This window comes from Ictalurus punctatus, chromosome 12 (genome assembly GCF_001660625.3).
Source record: "Ictalurus punctatus breed USDA103 chromosome 12, Coco_2.0, whole genome shotgun sequence".
NCBI lineage: Eukaryota > Metazoa > Chordata > Actinopteri > Siluriformes > Ictaluridae > Ictalurus > Ictalurus punctatus.
The window spans coordinates 17761828-17782889 of NC_030427.2; the positions used below are offsets into that span (position 1 = coordinate 17761828).

Sequence of the window (21062 nt, forward strand, 5' to 3'; positions counted from 1 at the left end):
ATATGAATATAATAAATATATAAAGTTTATCGGTTTAAGTTTATGTTATATATAAAATAGTATTTATTCATTATTTTATGAATGCACAAAAAGCACTGAATTAAACTACAATCCTAAATTAATAAATAAAACTCACTTTCACTGCACTTTGTGGTTTCTGTTACTCACTGCCTTTAGGAATATTACTTTACTTGTGTTTACTTTTGATCATAGTGTTTTAGATATTACAGATCTTGCTCGTGCTCCCACTCTAATCACCATGTCTACACCGCGCGTGAGGAGCAACGCAGCCTTGTTATTAATAGATCACTTCAGTTATAATAAACTACAGAAGTTACACTGCAAGCGCACAAATACAACATGACAAACTTAAATTAAACTAAACCTTTTAAGAAATTTGCACGTTTCCCCAACCCCTTACACATAGTGGAGCATGGTGGATATAAACATAAGTTTGTGCTTGTGAATCACTTGTTTGATCTCTGCAGTGTTTAATATTAAATGTCCCCCTGCCTTAGAGGACTTTCTTCCTCAGTCATTTGACGATTTTGCCTCCGTCTGATGGTGAGTGAGGTGATGTTGGGAACAAAAGGTAATGTTGACAAACAATAAACTGAAGAAAGTCATTGTCTGTGACTCTGGGTATTAGGCTAAAGCTAGTGGTGGCGCATTACATGCGTATGAGGTTACGTACCATCAAATAGGAAGTGGCTTAAATTTCCGGTTAGTAAAAAAACACTAGTGATATATGAGATGGTGACCTTTAGAAAATTCACACTAGACGGTAGAGTAGACCTGCATAGTGCAAGTGTACAGTACGTCATTTTGGAATCAACTTTGGTGTTTACTGTCCGAAGCATGTTTTCAGAACAGAAGTAACGTAGTGAGTAAATGTACTCAGTGCCGCGCGTAGACCAACTAATCGATAATGAGATTCGTTGACAATTTTCATAATCGATTAGCTGTTGCAGCTCTAGATGAATGCATTGTTAAAATGGGAATAAACAAAGACTTGATATGCCCCACTAGAACAACCCATTTGAAAAGGACTCATGTCAAGATATAGAACCAGATCACGACCCTGAATCCATCTCTCAGACACTAAGCAACAAGGGATCAAAAATCTCAACTCCAACTAATAGTAACTAGGCCTGGTCCTAGTGGCATATGCATAAAGGCATCTGGATCTATGCTTATTTAGCACAGAAATAAGTGTGAATCCTACTTATACCATACCCAGTAAAAAAACAATCAGCTAGATCATGTTTAACTTCAACCATTAATGATCACTAGAGAAAAAATTTGCAAACATTTTATCCATCCCCGTTCATATAAAAACACCCAATTAACACAATTCAAGCACAACACAAGTTTGAAGTTAAGTCTCTATATTACTCAGGTATATGCTTCATAATTCAACCTTGGCCAAATCAACATGACTGCTCAAAGCATGAACAGTAAACAATGTAGCACTTCTTACCTTTAAATGAGGTATACTGTAAACACAAGTTTTTGCTTTTGGTCAATCAGCATACAGCGATATTCACTTGTATAAACTACAACACATTACACAGTCCACAGTTAGCTAGCTAGCTTCTTGTTAACAAAAAGACACACACGGAGGTGTCCATGAGCTCCCCCCAATTTATAGCTTGAATGGAGGTTAAATTCATACCAAGCTCAGATTTCCCACTTCCGAGGCAATTCAAATTCAGCATAAATCCACCATGTTAAGTGATGCACCAGCAGCCAAAGGGACTAGTGGAGGAATCAAATCATTTTATGTATCTAAAATATTTTATATATATTTATTAGTTGTTCAAGTCAATGACATTTACATCACACAACATATGGATGGAATGAATACCTGGTAGTGATCAACACTTTTCCTCTTCAAAGCTGAGCCATTTGTAATACTAGCAGACCAGGTAGTTATTGGTCAGCTTATTCTAAAAATATTCATATTATAAAATATTTCTAGAGCTACAACTCTGGTCACACAAATGTTTTACAGTACAGCAAAAACCTTTTGATCCATTTATGAATCCCCCCCCAGAGCTTATATGCTGAAGACACCAAAATGTAGAATTTATAAAAATTCATACGACATTTACTTGAACACAACTGATACAAAATACAAAAGAGACTAAGCAAATATTTAGACTGCTTCATTTGCAAACAGGAAATCTTTTAGATATTCAGTAAATACACAAGCCTTTCAAGACAATTAGGTGTGTTTTACTCATCTCTAGTGATTTCTGCTGGTGATCAAATGAAGTCCTGCATTTACTGGACACAAGTAATAATACTTCACACAGAAACATGGCTGCCTTTGGAGTAAAATGGGATACTAAATTTACAGTACTCTGACAAATCACTAGCAGCAATGTAAATGAACCCATTTGCCCCCTGCGTTTTCGATGAATCTACACTATTTACAAATTTCATAAACACTCAGTATCCTGAGTGTCAGGATTATATTTGATTCAAATTAACCAAATACTGTAAAAATTGTAAATTCACACAAGATGCATTTAAGATGGATTTAAATGATCTCACCACCTCAAGAGGTCTGAGATACATTTTAACTATATGTAATAAGTGCAAATGCAGGTTTCTAAATGCCACATTTCATAACCGACACCACCCCCACCGCCCCCCCCCCCCCCCAAAAAAAAGGAAAAAAAGTGCTGAGTATGCTCTCTAAATGCAGAAGTTGGAGATAAACATATTAAAAATGCCCCCAAAACTGAGATTTTGGATGCAACCACCTTAAATAAATAAATAAAAAGCACCTAAAAGATGACCCCCAACACTTGAGTTAATTAGCTGATTTGCATATTAACACTTAACCGAGCAATCAGAATTCAGTCTGGCCGACTGGACATGCATTTGACTACAAGTGCATTTGCACATGGCTAAAATCTTATCAGGAAACAATCTGGATATTGAGAATAAGAATTTTGGGAATAATGCCTGTCTTTTAAGATCTGGAATCACAAAACAAATAATACGAAAATGCAAGCTGGTCTGATAAACAATGCATCGTGTGGGTTAGTATTACTACATTCATGAACTGAAACTGAAGATAGGGTTAGAAAATGCCAGTATGCTGAGTCTGTGGTCCTATAAGGGTTACACTCTGTGGGCCAGATACGTTTATGGAGCCGAGTGCTTTGTTATACAAGTGAAAATAAAAGTCGTCTCAATTTATCAGTAGTCACACAAAAAGAAATGGATTACTTGTTCACCTTTTTACCTCCTTTCCATTGTAAAAGGAACTAATGTAATATTGTAAATAATTTTGCAAAATAAATTGGCCAAACATCCCACCTGGCACATCTATTTAATTAGCGTAAGCATTGAGATAGGTGTGCTGAGTGGTGTATCGCAGCAGAATTGGGAAACAGTGCTATCAATGCTGCGGCTCAAAATTGGCTATATTTTAATGTAAACCTGAATAAGATTAAATACAGCACCATGTCTTAATTTAATCCAGAATTTCTCTACTGTCAGCCATCACAAGAGTTCCAGTGTCAAATAGTTTTTACAAACATAAGGCTTGGACACCAAATATATAAAATATAAGGAGCTGCAGTTTTATGTATGTAAAAAGTAAAAACTGAATGCACTACATAAAACCTTAGCCTTACTAAGGCTACAACAAAAACTCTTTGTAATTTTACAGTGCACTAATTAGCCAGTGTGGTCACTTGGCTACAATAAAAGCTGCTGGTTACAAGTATTTTGAAATGCGTAAATATTTTCAGAGCAGACCATAATGAATTTCTCAATAAGAATTATGCACTACTTGGTACACAGAAGTAAACACATGCCACAGGTATCAATATATAGCCTCCTTTTGGTTCTTGGTTTTAACAAATGCTCTAATCTAAACTGCAGAAATTGAAAACTGTTGATGCAACAATCAACATTTCTGAATGGAAGTGGCTTCTGTTATGAATGTGTTATGCAAAATTTCAGATCCAGTACAAGTCACAGTAGGGCTGTGCGAGATAGCAATACAGTATCAATAGACATTTTCTTATATTGTCTATCGCCACTGTCGCAAAAGGTACTTTTTGGCAGCCGATTTAAGTCACTATTGTCGGCGCTAGGAGCTACTAGTGGTTTGCTGTAACAAAACCACTACTGAAGAATGTGACCGAGCAAAACACCCCAAAACAGAACAGGCATTAGTCCAAATAAAAGATGAGGAACTTGTGCCTAAAAAGGGAGGTTTTGTTGTTTGGATGTGATTTGGGTATAACAAATCAAACACTGACCAGAAAACAGTCATTTGCAAGGTATGCCACAAAATCGGTCAGGAATACGTGCGGTTATTTTGCATTGATAATTTTTTCCCCCATCAATTTAAGAGAACACAATACATTATGATAAGTCATTTCAAGATATTAATGTATTCAAATGATTGTCTATATAGCACCAACCCTATACTGTAGTGAAATTAATATGCAGGTGATTAACATCCAATGACCATGTACTAGGACTGCACAATTAATCGAATATTGATCTCGATTACGATTTTGACTGCCCACAATTACATGAATATGATTGACTACGATGCTGATGTTTAAAGTTTGTCCTCTGCTCATACAAAACTCCGCTGCAGATCAAACTTCCTAAACTTACAGCCAGTCACCATAGAGCAGCTCAGGGATGACAATTTTGTAATGCCAGAACACAGAAACGAGAAGCATTTTAGCACTCTCGCTGCCAGCTTCGCTCTGGGTTTCAGAGGGCAAATCACGACACCAACAAGTAGCTAAATGAGGCTACAGACGGTGTCGGGGACAATTTAACATCATGCCGAATAGGAAAAGTCTTTGCAAATAAACTGGTTCAGGTATGCAGTGCACAATTCCAAAAAAAAACAAAAAAGAAAAAAAAAAAAAAAAAGGAAAGTGAAGAAAATGAAGATTCCTTCAGAGTAAATCCGTATTATGGAAAATGTTTTAAATGAAGTTTAGAAAAGTTCTCAGAAGCTCTCTGATGGTGACGTTGAAGTCAAGCGACTGTGGTGTAGTTTGTTTATAGCATACAGTTAGCTTTTTTATTTCTGGCAATTGTATTTAGGCTCCAAAATCCATAAAAGTTGTGTTCATTTGTGAAAATTATCTAGAGGGACAAATGGTGTCAGTATTGTAAACTTTCGTTGATCACAGCTTTTTTTTTTTTTTTTTTTTTTTGCAGTAATCCAAAAGCCTATGGGAACACCGTATTGGGATTTTGTCGAGGGAACCGGTGTGATGCTAACTTCCGGGTTCTGGTCAAAAATGGCGTCATTCCTGTGCCACTCTATTGGGTGATTTGGCTGCGCCTCTCCTCCTGTAAACACTGTTATTGCCTTTTCTGCATACACCTGAATTGTTTTCAGTTGGTTTCATATTGTTATATTGGATTGCATATTTTAATTTGGTTGATGGAATATTTATTTTTACTTAGCCTATATTTTGGGTACAATTTTTATTTATATTTTGCTTCTACGAGATGATGCACTTTAAGGGCCTGTCTAATTTGATGCAAAGATTTGTACATCAACAGGAATGTAGCACAACATGGAGGTGAAAGCAGTTTACTTAAATGTGAAAGTGCAATAAAAATATGTTGTCCCTAAAAACAATGAATAATCATGATAAATAATCGTGATTATAATTTTGACCATAATGGTGCAGCCCTACCATGTACCAGAATTTAACCCCTTTTAATGCAAAATGGCCAGTCCTAACCTTGGGTAAGAGTCAAGAGTCTTGGACAGAGGGAAGTCCATCAAGTGACAGCATTTGAAGACTAGGTCACACCCAGGCAGTTTTATGATAAAATCCACTGAGCAAATTCATCTTTTTTTTTAAATCAATCAAAGTTAATCATATTTCCAACTTTCATTATACTTCCAAATTACAAACATACTCACCTCCCATTGCATGTGTGGTGGGATATTCCTGATCTGCAGTTTACAGCTCCTGAAAGAAATTTCCAAGAAAGAATACAGGGTTTAAATTCGGAGGGAAGTAATGACGACATTACCACAACACAGCATGCACATTTATTCCTCAAAATAATGCCCAAGAAGCATCTTATGTTTTCATAAACAAATATTTTAGAGCAGCTTAAGGGAAGAGAGCAAGTCATGATCAAATAATGGTAATCAACATTTATCAAAAAGGTTCTGATTAAACAGATTTAATTACATTCTGAATAGGCCTAGAAAAAAAAATAGTTTTGCAACACTGTAGAATAAAGCAATTAAATGAACCTAATAAAAGTAATTAAAACTGTAAAACAGTCTGGTCCTCTGTTTATTTAAAAATAGAGAAAGGCATTATTTAAAATATTTTACCTAATGACCGAATAAAACAAAAAGGTGTGAGGTTATGGAAAGCAGTAAGAGGGATTCATGTGAAACACTATCAGTAGGTATAAAATAGCACATGAATGGATGACCAAGGCAAAGTTTGTCTGGAAAAACAAAAGATGAGTATATTTTCCATAGGACATTAGTAGATGTTAAAATACACCAACATGTCAAATAGTCATAAAATATCTGAATATATTTCTATTTGCATTTGAAACAAGACATCTGATCAAACTGAAGGCAGTCTGATGGAAAATATACCCAGGCTTTTTGGGTTTGTTGTTGGTTTTTTTTGCTCATACATATAAAAAAAAAAACAAACATTTAAGTAACATTTAACTTAAATTTAACATTTAATAAAAATACAGGAGAATTCAACAGATAGCTCTTTTTTCCAGCCTCTTTACGTAACCTGGTCAACTCTGCCACTACTGTACAAAACAGGACAAAGGTTGGTTGCCAACACCTGTAGTGAGGATAAGGGAGCACAACAACATCTAAATGCTAAAAATGAACTCTGTATATACACCATTTATTTGCAAATTTAGAGGATTTACACACAGTTGTAATCCTGATGATCTACAATAAAAGTCTGAAGCACATGAACAGTCACTCCATCAGATTTCATGTACCCATATTGTGTTCAGCATTTACATAGACAATGATCACAATGTATACTGTAGGCTATTAGTGTCAATGTAGACAATGTGTCTCTAGGAAGCTTTAAGATTAAACTCCCCCTTGTAAGGCCTCTACTGTAAATAGGAACAACCAGCTTAGCTAGATAAAGTTTAAACTCAATAAAAACAAGCTTCTAAAAAGTATAAGTTTTTTTCTGTAAAATGAAACCATGTAGGTGGCCAATCAAGTCCAAACAGTTTAATAATCAAAAGGTTTTAGACAAAATCTAACAGGGTGACAATGGTCAGAGCCAACAATGCAGAGTTTTTTTTGTTTGGGGGGGTGTCACATTTAGCTACATTTTTACTTAGACAAATGTGTTAACAGGGCAAAATTTTATATAAACTGCTGTTTGAGTGGCATGGTCTCAAGCTTTGGGCTAGAGTGTTTTCCCAGTTGTATGTGGTATCTCGGGCTGCGGATCCACAAATGTGTACATCTGAACAGTCTGAATTTGTCAGCACCACATTACTACCAAGTTCAAACACTATGCGTGTTTGCACATTTTCATCTGTATTTGATAAATGAATGCAGACAGGGCATTGTCCAAAATAGGATACAAATGAAACCTGCCTTGAACACAGTTTCTGTGCATTTCTTATGAGAACACTACGGACAGCAGAGGAGAATAATTTTAATAAATGTCGCGGGGGGGTTTATAAATCAGTGAAATTGCAGTCATTAACTGCTTTTAAGTATTATTTCCTATTTTGTCCAGGAATGTGTCCATAAATGAAGTGCATCAACAGAAGTCTGAAAGAGCCAGAGTTACTCTAAAGGCTCATTGGCCCTGGTCAAATGTTGGAAAGTAACAAAATGTGTGTTGATACAGTTACAGTGGAAATGCTTTTGATTTTTCTTGCAGTGTGAAACTTTTTTTTTTTTAAATCAGAATACACACATGCAGACAATTACCATAGTGGGCAGAGTAACCCGTTTTTGTTTAAAAGCAAAAAATAGAATACAGTTAAAAACACCAAAATCAATCAAATGATACAATAAATGACTTCCTGCATATGATCTGTAGATAATTATAGTTTCAACTGGGCACTTGAGGGAAAAAAAAAAAAAAAAAAAAAAAAAAAAAAAAAAAAAAAACACACAACAACAAAAAAAAAAAAACATAGGTTTTGGCCATCCAAGAAAATTTCCTTTTATGTTGAGTCAGTGAATTCCTATTACACCTAAACTCACAAAGGAATAAATGAAAATTTTTGTAAAAATCTGTACTACAAGAGATGGCACAAACACTCCTTTTGTTTTCATATGAGGGGGGCATGTGATTGTGAGAGGAATCCTATGATATATTCATTATATAGATAAAGCCCCATTACAATGCGGTGTGTACTTGGTCCAGATTATAAGCGCCAGTGCTGCTCACTTGTTCTTCTGAAACGTGTGGCATTGTAACTGGTCATTACAAAACATTGCCCCCGATAACAGTCTGAAAAATAACTGCACACTTTCAAATTCTCTAAAATTAGACTATAAACACTATGAATTTTTGCAAGGACCTCTCTATAATCCAGATCTTAAATATCCACCAGGACAAAAGCTATGCTTCTATTTATATCCAACTTTTTCCTCTTTCTACAAAACTAATAGGAATTATGATTTTTCCAGCTCTGACCCGCATTACAGTGGGAATGCATTATGGACCATTCTTCTCTGGTGCATTAACTTATAGGAGCGAGTGTAGAGAGTGTGTGTGTGTGTGTGTGTGTGTGTGTGTGTGTGTGTGTGTGTGTGAAGGGGATGGGCGAGCTCTCAGTGCCCCATTTCAGGCCGACAGAGCCCCCTTCTGCCCAGGGATGGGGTATGGTTACTATAGTGACGGGTTCACCTACAGACATGAATTAATTGTGTGCACGCGCGTGTGTATGTGTGTGTGTTGAAGATATGTACATATAAGTATAAAGGACCATTTTCAATTTAGTGGCCTTTCTTCACTACCCTATGTGCAAGTTCAAGATGTCACCCATCATAAGAGCAGTTCTCTTAACTATGAAAAACACCTGTGTAGCCTGGTGTTAACATGATTCATAAAACCGCACTAACTCAAGACACCTAACTACAGGAATGGTTTACATGATACACCTGACAGTAAAGGTACCACTCCCAAAATAATGAAATTTAACAATAATAAACCATAAACTTTCCACCAATTTGACGTGTCAGATTTTTCCCCCACACAAAGATTAGTTGCAATGCATGTTATAAAATAAGCATTTCTGCACAGTAAATTCCCAAAACAAGAAAGTTATACAATAAAAATGCACATAACCTATCTACACTATTAAAAGCAACAAATAAAACCAAAATAAGGCACATTAAGTCATATATAATTTTACAGTCAATCAGTACAAGAATGTGCAGACTTTGATTTGGAGGAAGTGTCAAAACAACTAAAGTCATGAGAGAATATGTTCCATGTTTAGCCATCATTCAGTTTTAGCTTTAAATGGCTCATCAAAGGCAATCCTGCATACCTTCTGTGCAACTTGCACGAAGACACTTCTTAGAATCTCAAACGTAGCTTAAATAAATAAATAAATAAATAAATAAATAAATCTCAGCCAATGCACATTTGGGAAAGGAAGTGGGGAAAAAGACCCACACAGGCACAGCAGCAACTTTTACAACTATACAAAGATGTTGATCATGTCTTGCAATTTCATTAGTAGATATGTTTCCAATGAAGTTTTTGCCTACACAGTGAGACTTTTTTTTGTTTTTGTTTTTTTAAAGAATTTGTATCTACTTTGGAAGCCTTTCCTACCTTGCCCCCAACCACACAGTACAAGATCACAGAAAATGGACATTTAAGCCATCGAGGAGGACCCAGTGAAAGAAGACAAAACCCCCACAATAGTTAGGTTCCAAAGAATCTCACATCTTATGCACAACACAATCCAGGCTGAACTATGAACTCTGCTCAAATGTTAAAATTAATTAGACTCCAGTAGCAGCCATTTCCTAAACCACAGTGGCAATTCTAATATATATTAGTTTAAAACACAATTTGGAAAAAAATGCAAGGCAATTTTTTTTTTTTTTTTAAATTGAGGCTATCCACACTCCTACATACTAAAACACAAATCACAGCCAATGTGCACACAAAGAATCATGTGCTGTGTGAGCATGTGTGGCAAAGTGGGTAAACCGTCTCTCATTGGGTGGAATGCTGCAGATTTCCCAGCGTTCATCTTGCTCTACTTTGTTCATACTAGGTAACGATCCAAACCCACTTTTACATATATGACCTCTGACACACACATTAGCCTGTATTGGGCTCAATATATTTTCACATCACAGTCTAAACATCACTACAAGCTGAAATTTCTCCTACAAACTCAAAAAAATAAATTAGGCCAGTCGGATAATGGCACATTGCACTGTTAAGTTACATTTCAATAAATTGTAGCAATAATTAAACAATTAATATCAAACAACGGTGAAGACCTGTGTCCAGCAGCTTTACACATCTATACAAAAACCTATTCAACCATACAAGCAAAATATAGGACACTTTTCAGGGTGTGTCTGGATTTAATTGTACCAAGATCTCCCCAGAACTCGCCATTTTAATAGGAGGCGCTCGCACTGAAGGCTGTTTAGCCTTTGTACGGATTTCCAAAACATATCACCCCAGGACCATTCTGTAAACGTGTAACTCGTTTTAGCACCATTATGCAGCTGTTTTGTGAACGTAGTAGAACTATTAGCCTTATTTAAAAATATATATATATATTTCGTCCAATTGCTTGTAGTTTGAAAACCAACTCCCCTAACGTGAAGACAATACTGTTACGCGATTCATTCAAATTCACCCCGAGTGAAAAGCTCGCATTTCTCTTACAGTTACACACGCTCATGTACGTTACTGTTAAAATGAACAGCAGTGCTTTTATCAAAGTACGCGGAAATGCAGTATGTGGACCCTGCCTAAGCTAAAGCCGCTTTTCGTAAACTAGGCCTCGAACCCTTCTGTGTGTGTGTGGGGGCTATGGGGAGTTCACACACCGCGCATGAGCAAACAAGCGGAAGCGAGAGGGGACACGAGGAAAAAAAGCAATTCCTTCTTAAATGGTCACCACTGTTTATTATTTATTTATTTTTTTAAATTAAATAATAAAAAAGCGTGGCCTTGTGTGCTAACATGCTGATGTACCGGATTTCTTGCGGCCTTTGCCGACAGCTTGGAGTGAGTTGTTTATTTAAAGCACACAGCCGTGCATTTGTCTAAGGCGAAAAACGGGTTTCAGGTTAAATCAGCCCATACACACATTTCTCGCTCATTGTGGTGTTCAGTCCGAAATACCCAAGTTGAAATCTATTTGAGGACACAATGCTACATACATTATGAAAACACTGAAACTAGCTACCATAGACCTACGGTACTAAATAATTTAACTACAACCAATATTTGAGACCATAGACGCAATTTTCTATTACGAGAGAAAGCTAGGTCAGGGTTAAAGTGGTGCTTCTTTATTATTAATTAATTTATTTATTTTTTACCTTTGACGCTTGGGGACTGAATGCTCTACCTCTAGAAGTTTTCCGTGAAGTTCTACTTTTCCTGGGGGGGGGGGAATAAAAACAAAAACATTTTATTAGTCAAAGCCAAGACTCTTAAATTTAAATGTTTTCAAGCGATACCCATTTTAAAATAGTGGGGGTTTATATATATATATATATATATATATATATATATATATATATATATATATATATATATATATATGTATAATGGAAATGACTTAATGAAGGCATTTACATCGTGTATTAGTTGCTAATTAATTAGCTAAATCAGAAAGAGAGAGAGCGAGAGATCCTCGCTAGTTCCTGGAGGTTAAACATGGAAGACAAAGTTGCCCCCTGCACCACGAGCAGGCCTCAGTCGAGCACAGCGGAAAAACCTGACTTGCTGAGGAAAATAGGACGGAAACTACATTCGAGTCTGGCAAAGTCTACACACACGAACACACAAAAGCTAATTAAGGGTCGGTGTATAAATCTGATGACGCCTTAAAATGTTTAGTGTTAATCAAAGGCGCCTTACGAGTAGACTCCACGCCACCAAACCCAGCCACCTGGCGGGTCAGCGTTCAGGACGGCGATTACGTGAATGCAGTTTTAACAATGGAGCCGGGTTTATAACCCAACCAGGATAGTTTGTAACATTCATAGTATCCGAAAGATACATCAATGACCAAAGAAAACAGGCCCATGTGAACGCCTACGTGAGTCAGAGCATTGAAGATACACACAGCGGAACTGCTTTGCCAAAAAGGAGTTTGAATTGAAACTGATTTTACACTCATTTGCCTGTGTGTAAAGCCTGTTCCTAGGACGCCGCGAATTTCATTGAAAGGGTGGTATGTGGCCTGTTCGAGCAGAGAGTGGCCACTTTGTATCCTCGGCGCGGAAAACCTGTGGTTTAAAAAACCCAACCGGTCAAATCGACACACACTTACCTAGGCACCATCGCTCCCTCCTCGCGCAGCATTTCAGCTGCAAAGCGCGTGAACGTCTCGTGTACAAGTGCACGTATTAGAGGGGACACAACGTGCCGAAATTAAAACAAGTCTCCATTCTCACCTGAAAGTGTGTCAATGGCCTTCATCGCGATCTTATCGTCCGGGCAGTCCACGAACGCGTAGCCACTTTTGACTAAAAAGGGCGCGCTGAACGGTATCTTCCACTGCTCAAAGATAGTTTCCAAGTCGAGCGCGCTCGTCTGCTCGCTTACATTACCGATGTATAGCTTGTTCATGTTGCCGCGCGGTTAAGGGGAGAAAAAGAAAGCAAAAGCGACCGTGTTTTGCAAAAGCCCTTTTTAATCGCGTCCCTCGGACGGGCAGTGCTGTGAGAGAGCGGCGCACTGTCTATCAGCCGGAGCGGGCGTGTTCTCCTCACTCGCTCCAAAGCTGCTGGATAGATACAAGAGAATTATGATGGACGGGAACTGCGCACTGGCTGCCTCCAATATCTTATTGCATGTCCTCCCTCTCTTGTTTTCAGACTTCAAAGGAAAAAATAACTACTTTTTTGTGTGTCTTCGTCCGAAGTTCTTAACCAACGTGACAGGGGAAGAAAAAAAAGTCACACGTTAATGCGGGCGCCGCCTCCAAATAAAATCGAGGGAAGACAATGGGACCAACAACCCCACGGTTATTCCGTTTTTTTTTGTTGTTTTTTTTTTTTTTTTTTTTTAAGTGAGCCACGTGTTCAAACTGCAAATCAATTCCTCCACGTGAGTGAGGAGTGCCGCTTGATCAATTAGGATAAGTGCAGGACTTTTGAGAAAGACTGGCGTGTGGGTAGAGACTGGGTAATGAAGGAGAGAATGGATTTGAGGTAAAACCTGGCTGTGTGGACTGAGGGATTCCGTGCAGACTCCTGTAGTATTCATCTCGGCGAACTTTCTTTTCCTGGCTCGTGATTGGCTGTCAGTGATGTAGTAAAGCGGCGTGGCGCGCGCCCGCTACACAGTACACAACGGGGAGGGGGGGGGACAAACCTATGGAGGCCTGTCGTATAGTGGTAGAGGGGGAGGGTCTGACATTCATAAAACACATCCTGCATGTTCGGGCTCTAAACGGTTTTTACTTTACTCATGTTAACATTTTACACAGTTAAAATAGTATGTTAATGCACACGGTTTGCACTTGTGACTCTTTCTTAAACGTATGGACTGAAAAAGGCTACCACACACGTAGTAAGACTACCCTTTGCTTCTTGGCCTATATTTGTATCCCGTGTGCGTGTTATTTGAGTCTAGTAGACAAGAATAGCAGCTTCTTCTTCAGGTTTTATACAAATAGTTGTATTTAAAAAAAACTAACAAAAAAACAACCCTGTATCGTTTAATTGTTTAAAATAGTAACGGTTTCAATGAAACCCACTATACTATCCCGCTGCACGTTTGTAGCCTGTATGGAAAGTGATGTCTCCCCCCCCCCCAACATAGTAGACTGTAACAGCTCTTGTACGCCAACAATGAACCATGCTGTTCCTTTAAGACATAACACTTCCTAAAAGAAAATTTGGAAGAAAAAAAAAAAATAAAGCACGGCGGTCAACGGAAACAGTGAACCATTCCACACCACGCTTTCATACATAATCAGAAAACCGAATAGAAACATTTCAAGGTGCTTTATGACAAATGCATTTATTACCGAAGCTTGGGTTAAAAAATGTGAATATTAATGTCATAAAATAAGAATGAGAACATTTTAAGGCCTGCGAAAGTGTATTGCTGTGGGATCTGCTCACAGGCGAGGGAGGACTGCTGTGTTGTAAATGTACAACTCACCTTGCACACTGCTAATTACTTTTTTCCCCCCAGTGTTTGTAAATATTTGCTGTTGAATTCAACATATTTAGTGCTAAGGTTATTGAAGAATTCTCCAGCTGTTTTAGAAAGTACTGTTTTAGCTGTATTTTGCGGGCATATCCGGTTGTTCTTCAAACAGGCAGGATTGTTTGGTTCTGCTCCTCTCTCTAGCCAACCAGTGTTAACTAATTCCCTATCTATCTCGAAACTTAGGTAGTGTGCCATCGGATCATCATAACACACCTAACAGCACTGAATTGTCTTTTTGTGTGATGTATTATTTGATGTGATGTATTATGTGATGTATTATTTGCTGTGTCCTAATTTGGATGCTTCTTACCCAGTCTGTTGTTTTGTCCTGAGACTGAGGTGTTATGTGGATAGGGAACATTGGTGTATTGGTTTGTTGCTTTTTCTTAGATCTTAGTATTCCAGAGATTTACAATGAAATGGAGGGGCCACTGTTTTTTTATATATCTAGAAATATGTATAGAAAAGGGGGAAAGTTGTTATTTACCTGTCATTTTGATTTTAATGTACACACTGCCCTTATTAAAATCAGACAGTGTTCAGTATCAAGTGTTCAAGTCCCCAAGGACAGACACATTTCCCTGAGCCCAGAAATGACACTCCCCTCTAGAAGCATATCCTGTTCCAAGTGCAACATTTTCCTATTTCCTATGTATTTATAAAATAATGTTTTTTTTGTTTGTTTGTTTTATTGTTGTTGTGTGTTTTTTTTTTTTTTTTTTTTTTTTTTTTTTTACAAATTGTTGTTGTTTGTCTTTGTTCTTTGGTTGTTTGCTAACGTGGATGACACAGAAAGTCGTGTGCGCCAAGACTGTTGTCAGAAAGTATTTGGTGGGCATCTCTTGCTTTTTGTTGTTGTTTCATCTGGAAAGAGTTTGTTCTTCTTGTAAGGTGCCAAAAGACCAACTAGCGAATCATGGAAAGTCTGGTGATTTACATATTTATGATTATATTTAGCACCATATTTACAATTCAACCAGCTAGGTTAGCAAGCTAATAAGTATCAATAATAAGAATCTATTTAATTTCTATGGAGTGTTTTTTTTTTAGTCAGTTCTTCCCATACCCCACGTTGGCACTGATTGGTGGGGGGTTTAATATTTCAGGGTTTTCCCCCTCATTATCTCCCATTAAAATTTCTTTGTGACTGCAGTTTTGTATTTGCTCTTCTCTTTGCCCCTGTAAAACAGCTGCTTTGTAGACTTTGGTGTTACGTTTACTGGCTAATGTTTAGTTCTCTCTCTCTCTCTCTCTCTCACACACACACACACAGAGTGGGAAACATATGAAGCGCTCTGATAGGTTGGTATGAAAAACCAATCAGAAGAGGGCGTCTCGCCCTTTGCCACGCCTACTGGCGCGAACAGCAGTGTTCATTCATTGGTTTCCTCTACTTGCTATTCGATACGAATCTGGGCAGGAGACAGGGCATCTATTCCCTTATAGATGAGTTTGTATTTTAACGTTATTAAATTCTTACTCTAGTCCATAACTACGTCTCTATACAGTTTTCTCTCCATAAACTATTCGAATGGGAAATAGTATGTCTTGTCTTACAATAAGGTGCTTACATAATGTGAAGCCTCTTTACTTGCGCGTTTTGGTGTGCGATTATTATTATTATTATTATTATTATTATTATTATTATTATTAAATTGTTTTATCCAGTGTGTGTTTTTAAATATCGTTAACAGGAATTTTTATATAGGCAGTGCCAGTGCCTCGTTGTTTATGTGTGAGGGTGTGGAATGTAGACGTTGCTCCGCCCGTTATCTGACATTTTCTATAGACTGCACTCGTGTTGTTCATTGGATTCTTGTACGAAGAACAGTTTGAAACCTGAATATCAGTTACACACACAGTAATTAATTGAGTATATTTAAGGTTCGAACGTCAATTTAGGGTATTTATAATCGTGTACACTTCGGTTTAAGTTTGCATTGTCTATATGACTTGAACTCTATAGCAACAGGCTGCCGATGGCATGGAGAGAAATTATGTCCCCTGCGTGTCCGTTTAGGAATATGGACGTAAACCCATTTGTAAGTCGACCGTCTCTTTTAGTAATAACTGCTTGTTGTATCTGAATTCGAAAATGATCGGAATGAAAGATCTCTCCCCGATTTAGTCGTGTAATATGATTCCCAGTGGTGTGATCATTCGGATGTATGTATGTATGGATGTTTTCTGTGCAAGCGCCATGTTTGATTCAAATGAAAGGGAATGTTGCTGAAAAGTTCAGTAGCTCGCAAACCTTCTGCCTACTTTCACTGATTATTTATTTATTTTTGTGAGTTAGAAGGAGTTGAAGGAATCAATCTGCATATTTATTTACACGAATTGTCTCATTGAGTAGATGTTTGCCATATTTTCGTCAGTTTTTCAGAAGTACTTCAGTATAGTTAATCCATAGGCTAAAAATCAGAAAATGGCGGCGCTTATTAACACTGATACACTGTATAAAAGATTTAGATCAGACTATTTCTGTTTGTTTAAACTATACAGCAAAATACTGCCTTTTGTAATAAGCAACAACACAATTTAACTGCCTAATAAAGTTTGACTGTTTAATTTTAGACATTGTCTGGTTCTTTCTCTTGGAATTGGGCAGAATCCTTCAAACTGTAAATGTTTACTACAAACGATACTGTACACTTCTGTTAGATCTAAATTTAAACGTGTTAGTTATTTTGTTACATTATGTGGTACAAATGTTGAAAACTAAAACTTATCAGGGCTATTTAATTTATAGGAAGGTCATTAATATAGTTTGTAGGAAGAATCACATGTTGTATAAGGTGCAACCTGTAAAAACAAATAGTTGGACTTTTTAGTTGTTCACTTCACATTCAGTTGAGATTAAAAACAGGTTATACAAACCATTTCCCCATAATTCCTCACTTTGTCACAGAGAATATGAGCACTGAAGCTTTTCTGAGCAGTATATTTATCTTGCATAACAAACAACTGCATGAAGAATTCAATAGATGTATATATTGGAAATAATGTTAATAAACTGTGCAGTGACGGAGACTTTGTTTTTAAAAAGTGAATACATATAATTCAATTGTAAATAAAATGCATAAAACCTAACTAAATATAAGACTGTGGTTTAAGAATGAAACTAATGATAACTAATAATCTATTACCCTTCCAACATTTCTCTGTTTACAAAGTGGGTAAACACAATTACATCTTTTAACTGTAATTGTAACTGTAACCTTAATTTAAATGTAAATACCATGCAAATCTTTATTCTTATATCCTTTTTTTTTACATTGCAGTAATCAATCCTGAGACCTTAAACAAATCCTTGTACATCTTGTACTTCATTCTGTTCTAAAAAAAGCTTCAATAATAAATGAATAGGTAAAATTAGTGTGGTGGTAATTGCAAATGGAAACTGAAATATAGATGATTATGTAGAATTTCTACCGCACAAAAAATGTTATTAACGAGTCCAAGCAAATCCTATTGTTTTAAGGAGCTTTATACAATATACAATAAATTAATAAATCTAGTAAATAAATTAATTGCAAATAAATATATTTATCTGTATAAAAAAATACATACATTTTTGTTTTGGCTGGTTGACTGAATATGCTAAGATGCAATAGAAATGAGATCAATAGTATTAACTGTTTACATGTTTGATAAAATTGAAGCAAAAAATTTAAACCAGAATGTTTATTTTATTTATTTACTTTATTTTTGTTTAATGACTAAACCATCAATGTTGTTAAACCAAGGGGAAAAAAATTCCTGTAAACTAAGTTGTGTGGTGACATAACAAAATCACAAATATATTATTTTGTTAATGTTTTAAAAAGCATCCTGATATAATTGTAGCTGGAAGGGGATCAGATCTGTATATGCACATAATGGCACACATTGGATATAAATGTCTACACACCCCTGTTAAAATGGCAGGTTTTTGTGATGTAAGAGTATGATACATGAGATAAATCATGTAAGATGTTTTCCCACTTTCAATGCGAAATTGCAAATTATACAAATAAAGTAAAAAAAACAACAACTAGAAAACCGTTTAGGAGAAAAACGTACAATAAGCTAGTTACATAAGTGTGCACACCCCTAAACAAATATTGGTCGTGCTGAAAGGTGCCATGCCTTTTCATTGTCAGCTTACTAGCATGAACCTGAAGGTCTAGCACTGAAATCGACTGGTATTTGTAGCTATTCATGCTTCCCTCCACCTTGATAACAGCCCTTGTTCTGGCTGAAGAAAAACAGCCCTAAAGCATTATGCTGCCACCACCATGCTGCACAATGGGGATGATGTGCTTTTTTTTCAACCAAACATACCTTTTGGAAATATGGAATTATTATATCTTTTGGAATTGGTCTCATCAGCCCATAAAACATTTTGACACATGGTTTGGGGTGATGTAATTGAGCTTGGATTTTTTTTGTGTAAGAAAGGGCTCCTGTCTAGCCACCCTACCCCACAATATCAATATATATCAATGTAATATAAATTTCGCCATACAGTCCTGAGATATCATTGGTATGATTATGTATTTTTGGAAACATTTTTAATAATTACAATATAAATGGTATGCTGTTACAAAATGAATGGATGCTGTTGAGTTGATGTAATTGTTTTGAAAAACTTAATCTTCTTGGTCTTTGTAGGAATTAAAGAAAGTTATCGTCAAACTCAGTTTAATGTTTTCGTTTATTTTACTACTGTTTTGCAGACAGTTTGTTAGCTAAATTACATATACACGATGTGTATCATGATGTCCTCAAGTATCGTGATATTTTTGTCATATTGCCCAGCCCTATAGCCAGACGTGACGAATACGAGAGGTTGTCGTCACATGCAGAGAGCATTCAGTGCTTGTCAGATATTCCTGTAGCTCCTTTAATGTTGCTGTAGGTCTTTTGGCAGCCTCCCCGGTAATTACTTGTCATGTCCTTTTGTAAATTGTGGAGGGATATCCTGTTCTTGGTGATGTCACTGTGGTAGCCCATTCTCTCTATTTGTTGATGATGGCCTTCACAGTGTACATCTAATGTTTTGAAAATTCTTTTATACCCCTCTCCTGAGCGATATCTTTCAACAATTGAGATACCATACAGGGTTTGTAAGCTCTTTGTGGACCATGGCTTCAGCTGTCAGATGAAACCAAGGACATGTCAAGAAAATCCTACAGAAACAGCTGATCTTTATTTGTGGTTAATCAGAATAATTTCACTGATGACATGGGTATGATAATTACTTTTGAACATGAGATTGAATGTGATTTGTTCATACTGAACACAGACACATCCCAATTATAAAAGGGTGTACACACTTATGCAAGCAGGTTATTGTAACTTTTATGTTTTTCCTATTTATCCCCAAATGTTTCTAATTATTTTTTGCTTAATTTATATACATTGTAATTTCACACTGAGGGTGGACATGATTTATTTTGGTTTCTTTATTTTACATCACAAAAATCTGCCATTTTAACAGGGGTGTGTAGATTTTTTTATATGCATTTTAACAGATTTATTATGGCAGTACTTCTGTGTTCAACTAGATGTTTGTGTTGAATATTGACTTATAATAATAATAACAACCTAATGCCCAAAACTAATTTTTTATCTAGGGTTTACAGATTAAATATTAATTGATTGATGAGATGTAATAGTTAAAAATCTCATTACTGTTATTATAAGCTGCCAATCTTTCTAATACGCATTTCAATCAGTTTCTAATAAGCTCACCATTATTTCAGTGTATGAAATAAAGTATTCAAGAGCACCGTAACAACACAGCTGAATTATCTAATCAGCCAATCATGTTGCAGCAGTGCACTGCAAAAAAATTATAATGCAGATACAGGTTAAGAACTTATATTCAAAATAAACATCAGAATGAAGAAAAAAAAAGTAACTTTTAATGTTCCATGGTTGTTGATACAAGATGGGCTGGTTTGAGTATTTCAGAAACTGCTGATCTCCTAGGAATTTCACACACAACAGTCTCTAGAGTTTACATAGAATGGTGCGAAAAACATTGAGTGCACAACAGTTCTGTGGGTGGAAACATCTTTTTGATGAAAGAGATCAGAGGAAAATAGCCAGATTGGTTCAAGCTGCCAGAAATGATATAGAAGCTTAAATAATCACTCTTTACAACTGCAGTGAGCAGAAAAGCATCTCATCATGCACAAACCCTTCAGGTGAATGGGCAACAGTGGAAGACCACATAGGGTTCCACTCCTCTCAGCCAAGAACAGGAATCTGACGCTATAATGGAAACAGGCTCATCGAAACTGGACAGTTGAAGATTAGAAAAAAAAAATCACCTGGTATTTTTCCAGTCTTCTTCTTTCAGGTTTCGGTATGCCTGTGCCCATAATAGCCTCAGATTTTTGTTTGTGACTGACAGGAGTGGAACCTGATGTGGGCTTCTGTTGTTATTCGATACGAATAACAACCCTCGCAAGGTTTGATTGTGCGTTCTGAAATGCTTTTCTGCTCACCATGGTTGTAAAGAGTGCCTATCTGAGTCCTGTCAGCTCAGATCAGTCTGGTCATTCTAGTCTGATTGCTCTCTCTTCAGCAAGGTGTATCAGCCTACACACCCTCTGCTCACAGGAAATTCTAGAGACTGTT

The 21062-nt window shown here is 36.6% G+C and overlaps 1 protein-coding gene across 5 annotated transcripts in view; it reads right to left on the reverse strand.

The window, feature by feature from the left end:
- igf2bp3 (insulin-like growth factor 2 mRNA binding protein 3) overlaps positions 1–13493 on the reverse strand; it is a 28929-nt gene extending 15436 nt beyond the window's left edge. The window contains exons 1-3 of one of the 5 annotated variants that reach the window (XR_008397264.1): positions 12662–13493; positions 11579–11639; positions 5936–5984 (exon numbers count right to left, since the gene is read on the reverse strand). Coding sequence is in view for 4 of the 5 variants with exons in the window: in XM_047159110.2 (XP_047015066.1) it covers positions 5936–5984; positions 11579–11639; positions 12662–12836 (285 nt within the window). In the remaining variant the exon portion in view is untranslated. The other 4 variants (XM_047159110.2, XM_017482381.3, XM_047159111.2 and 1 more) reach the window with 4 other exon arrangements.
- Positions 13494–21062: the final 7569 nt, after the last annotated feature.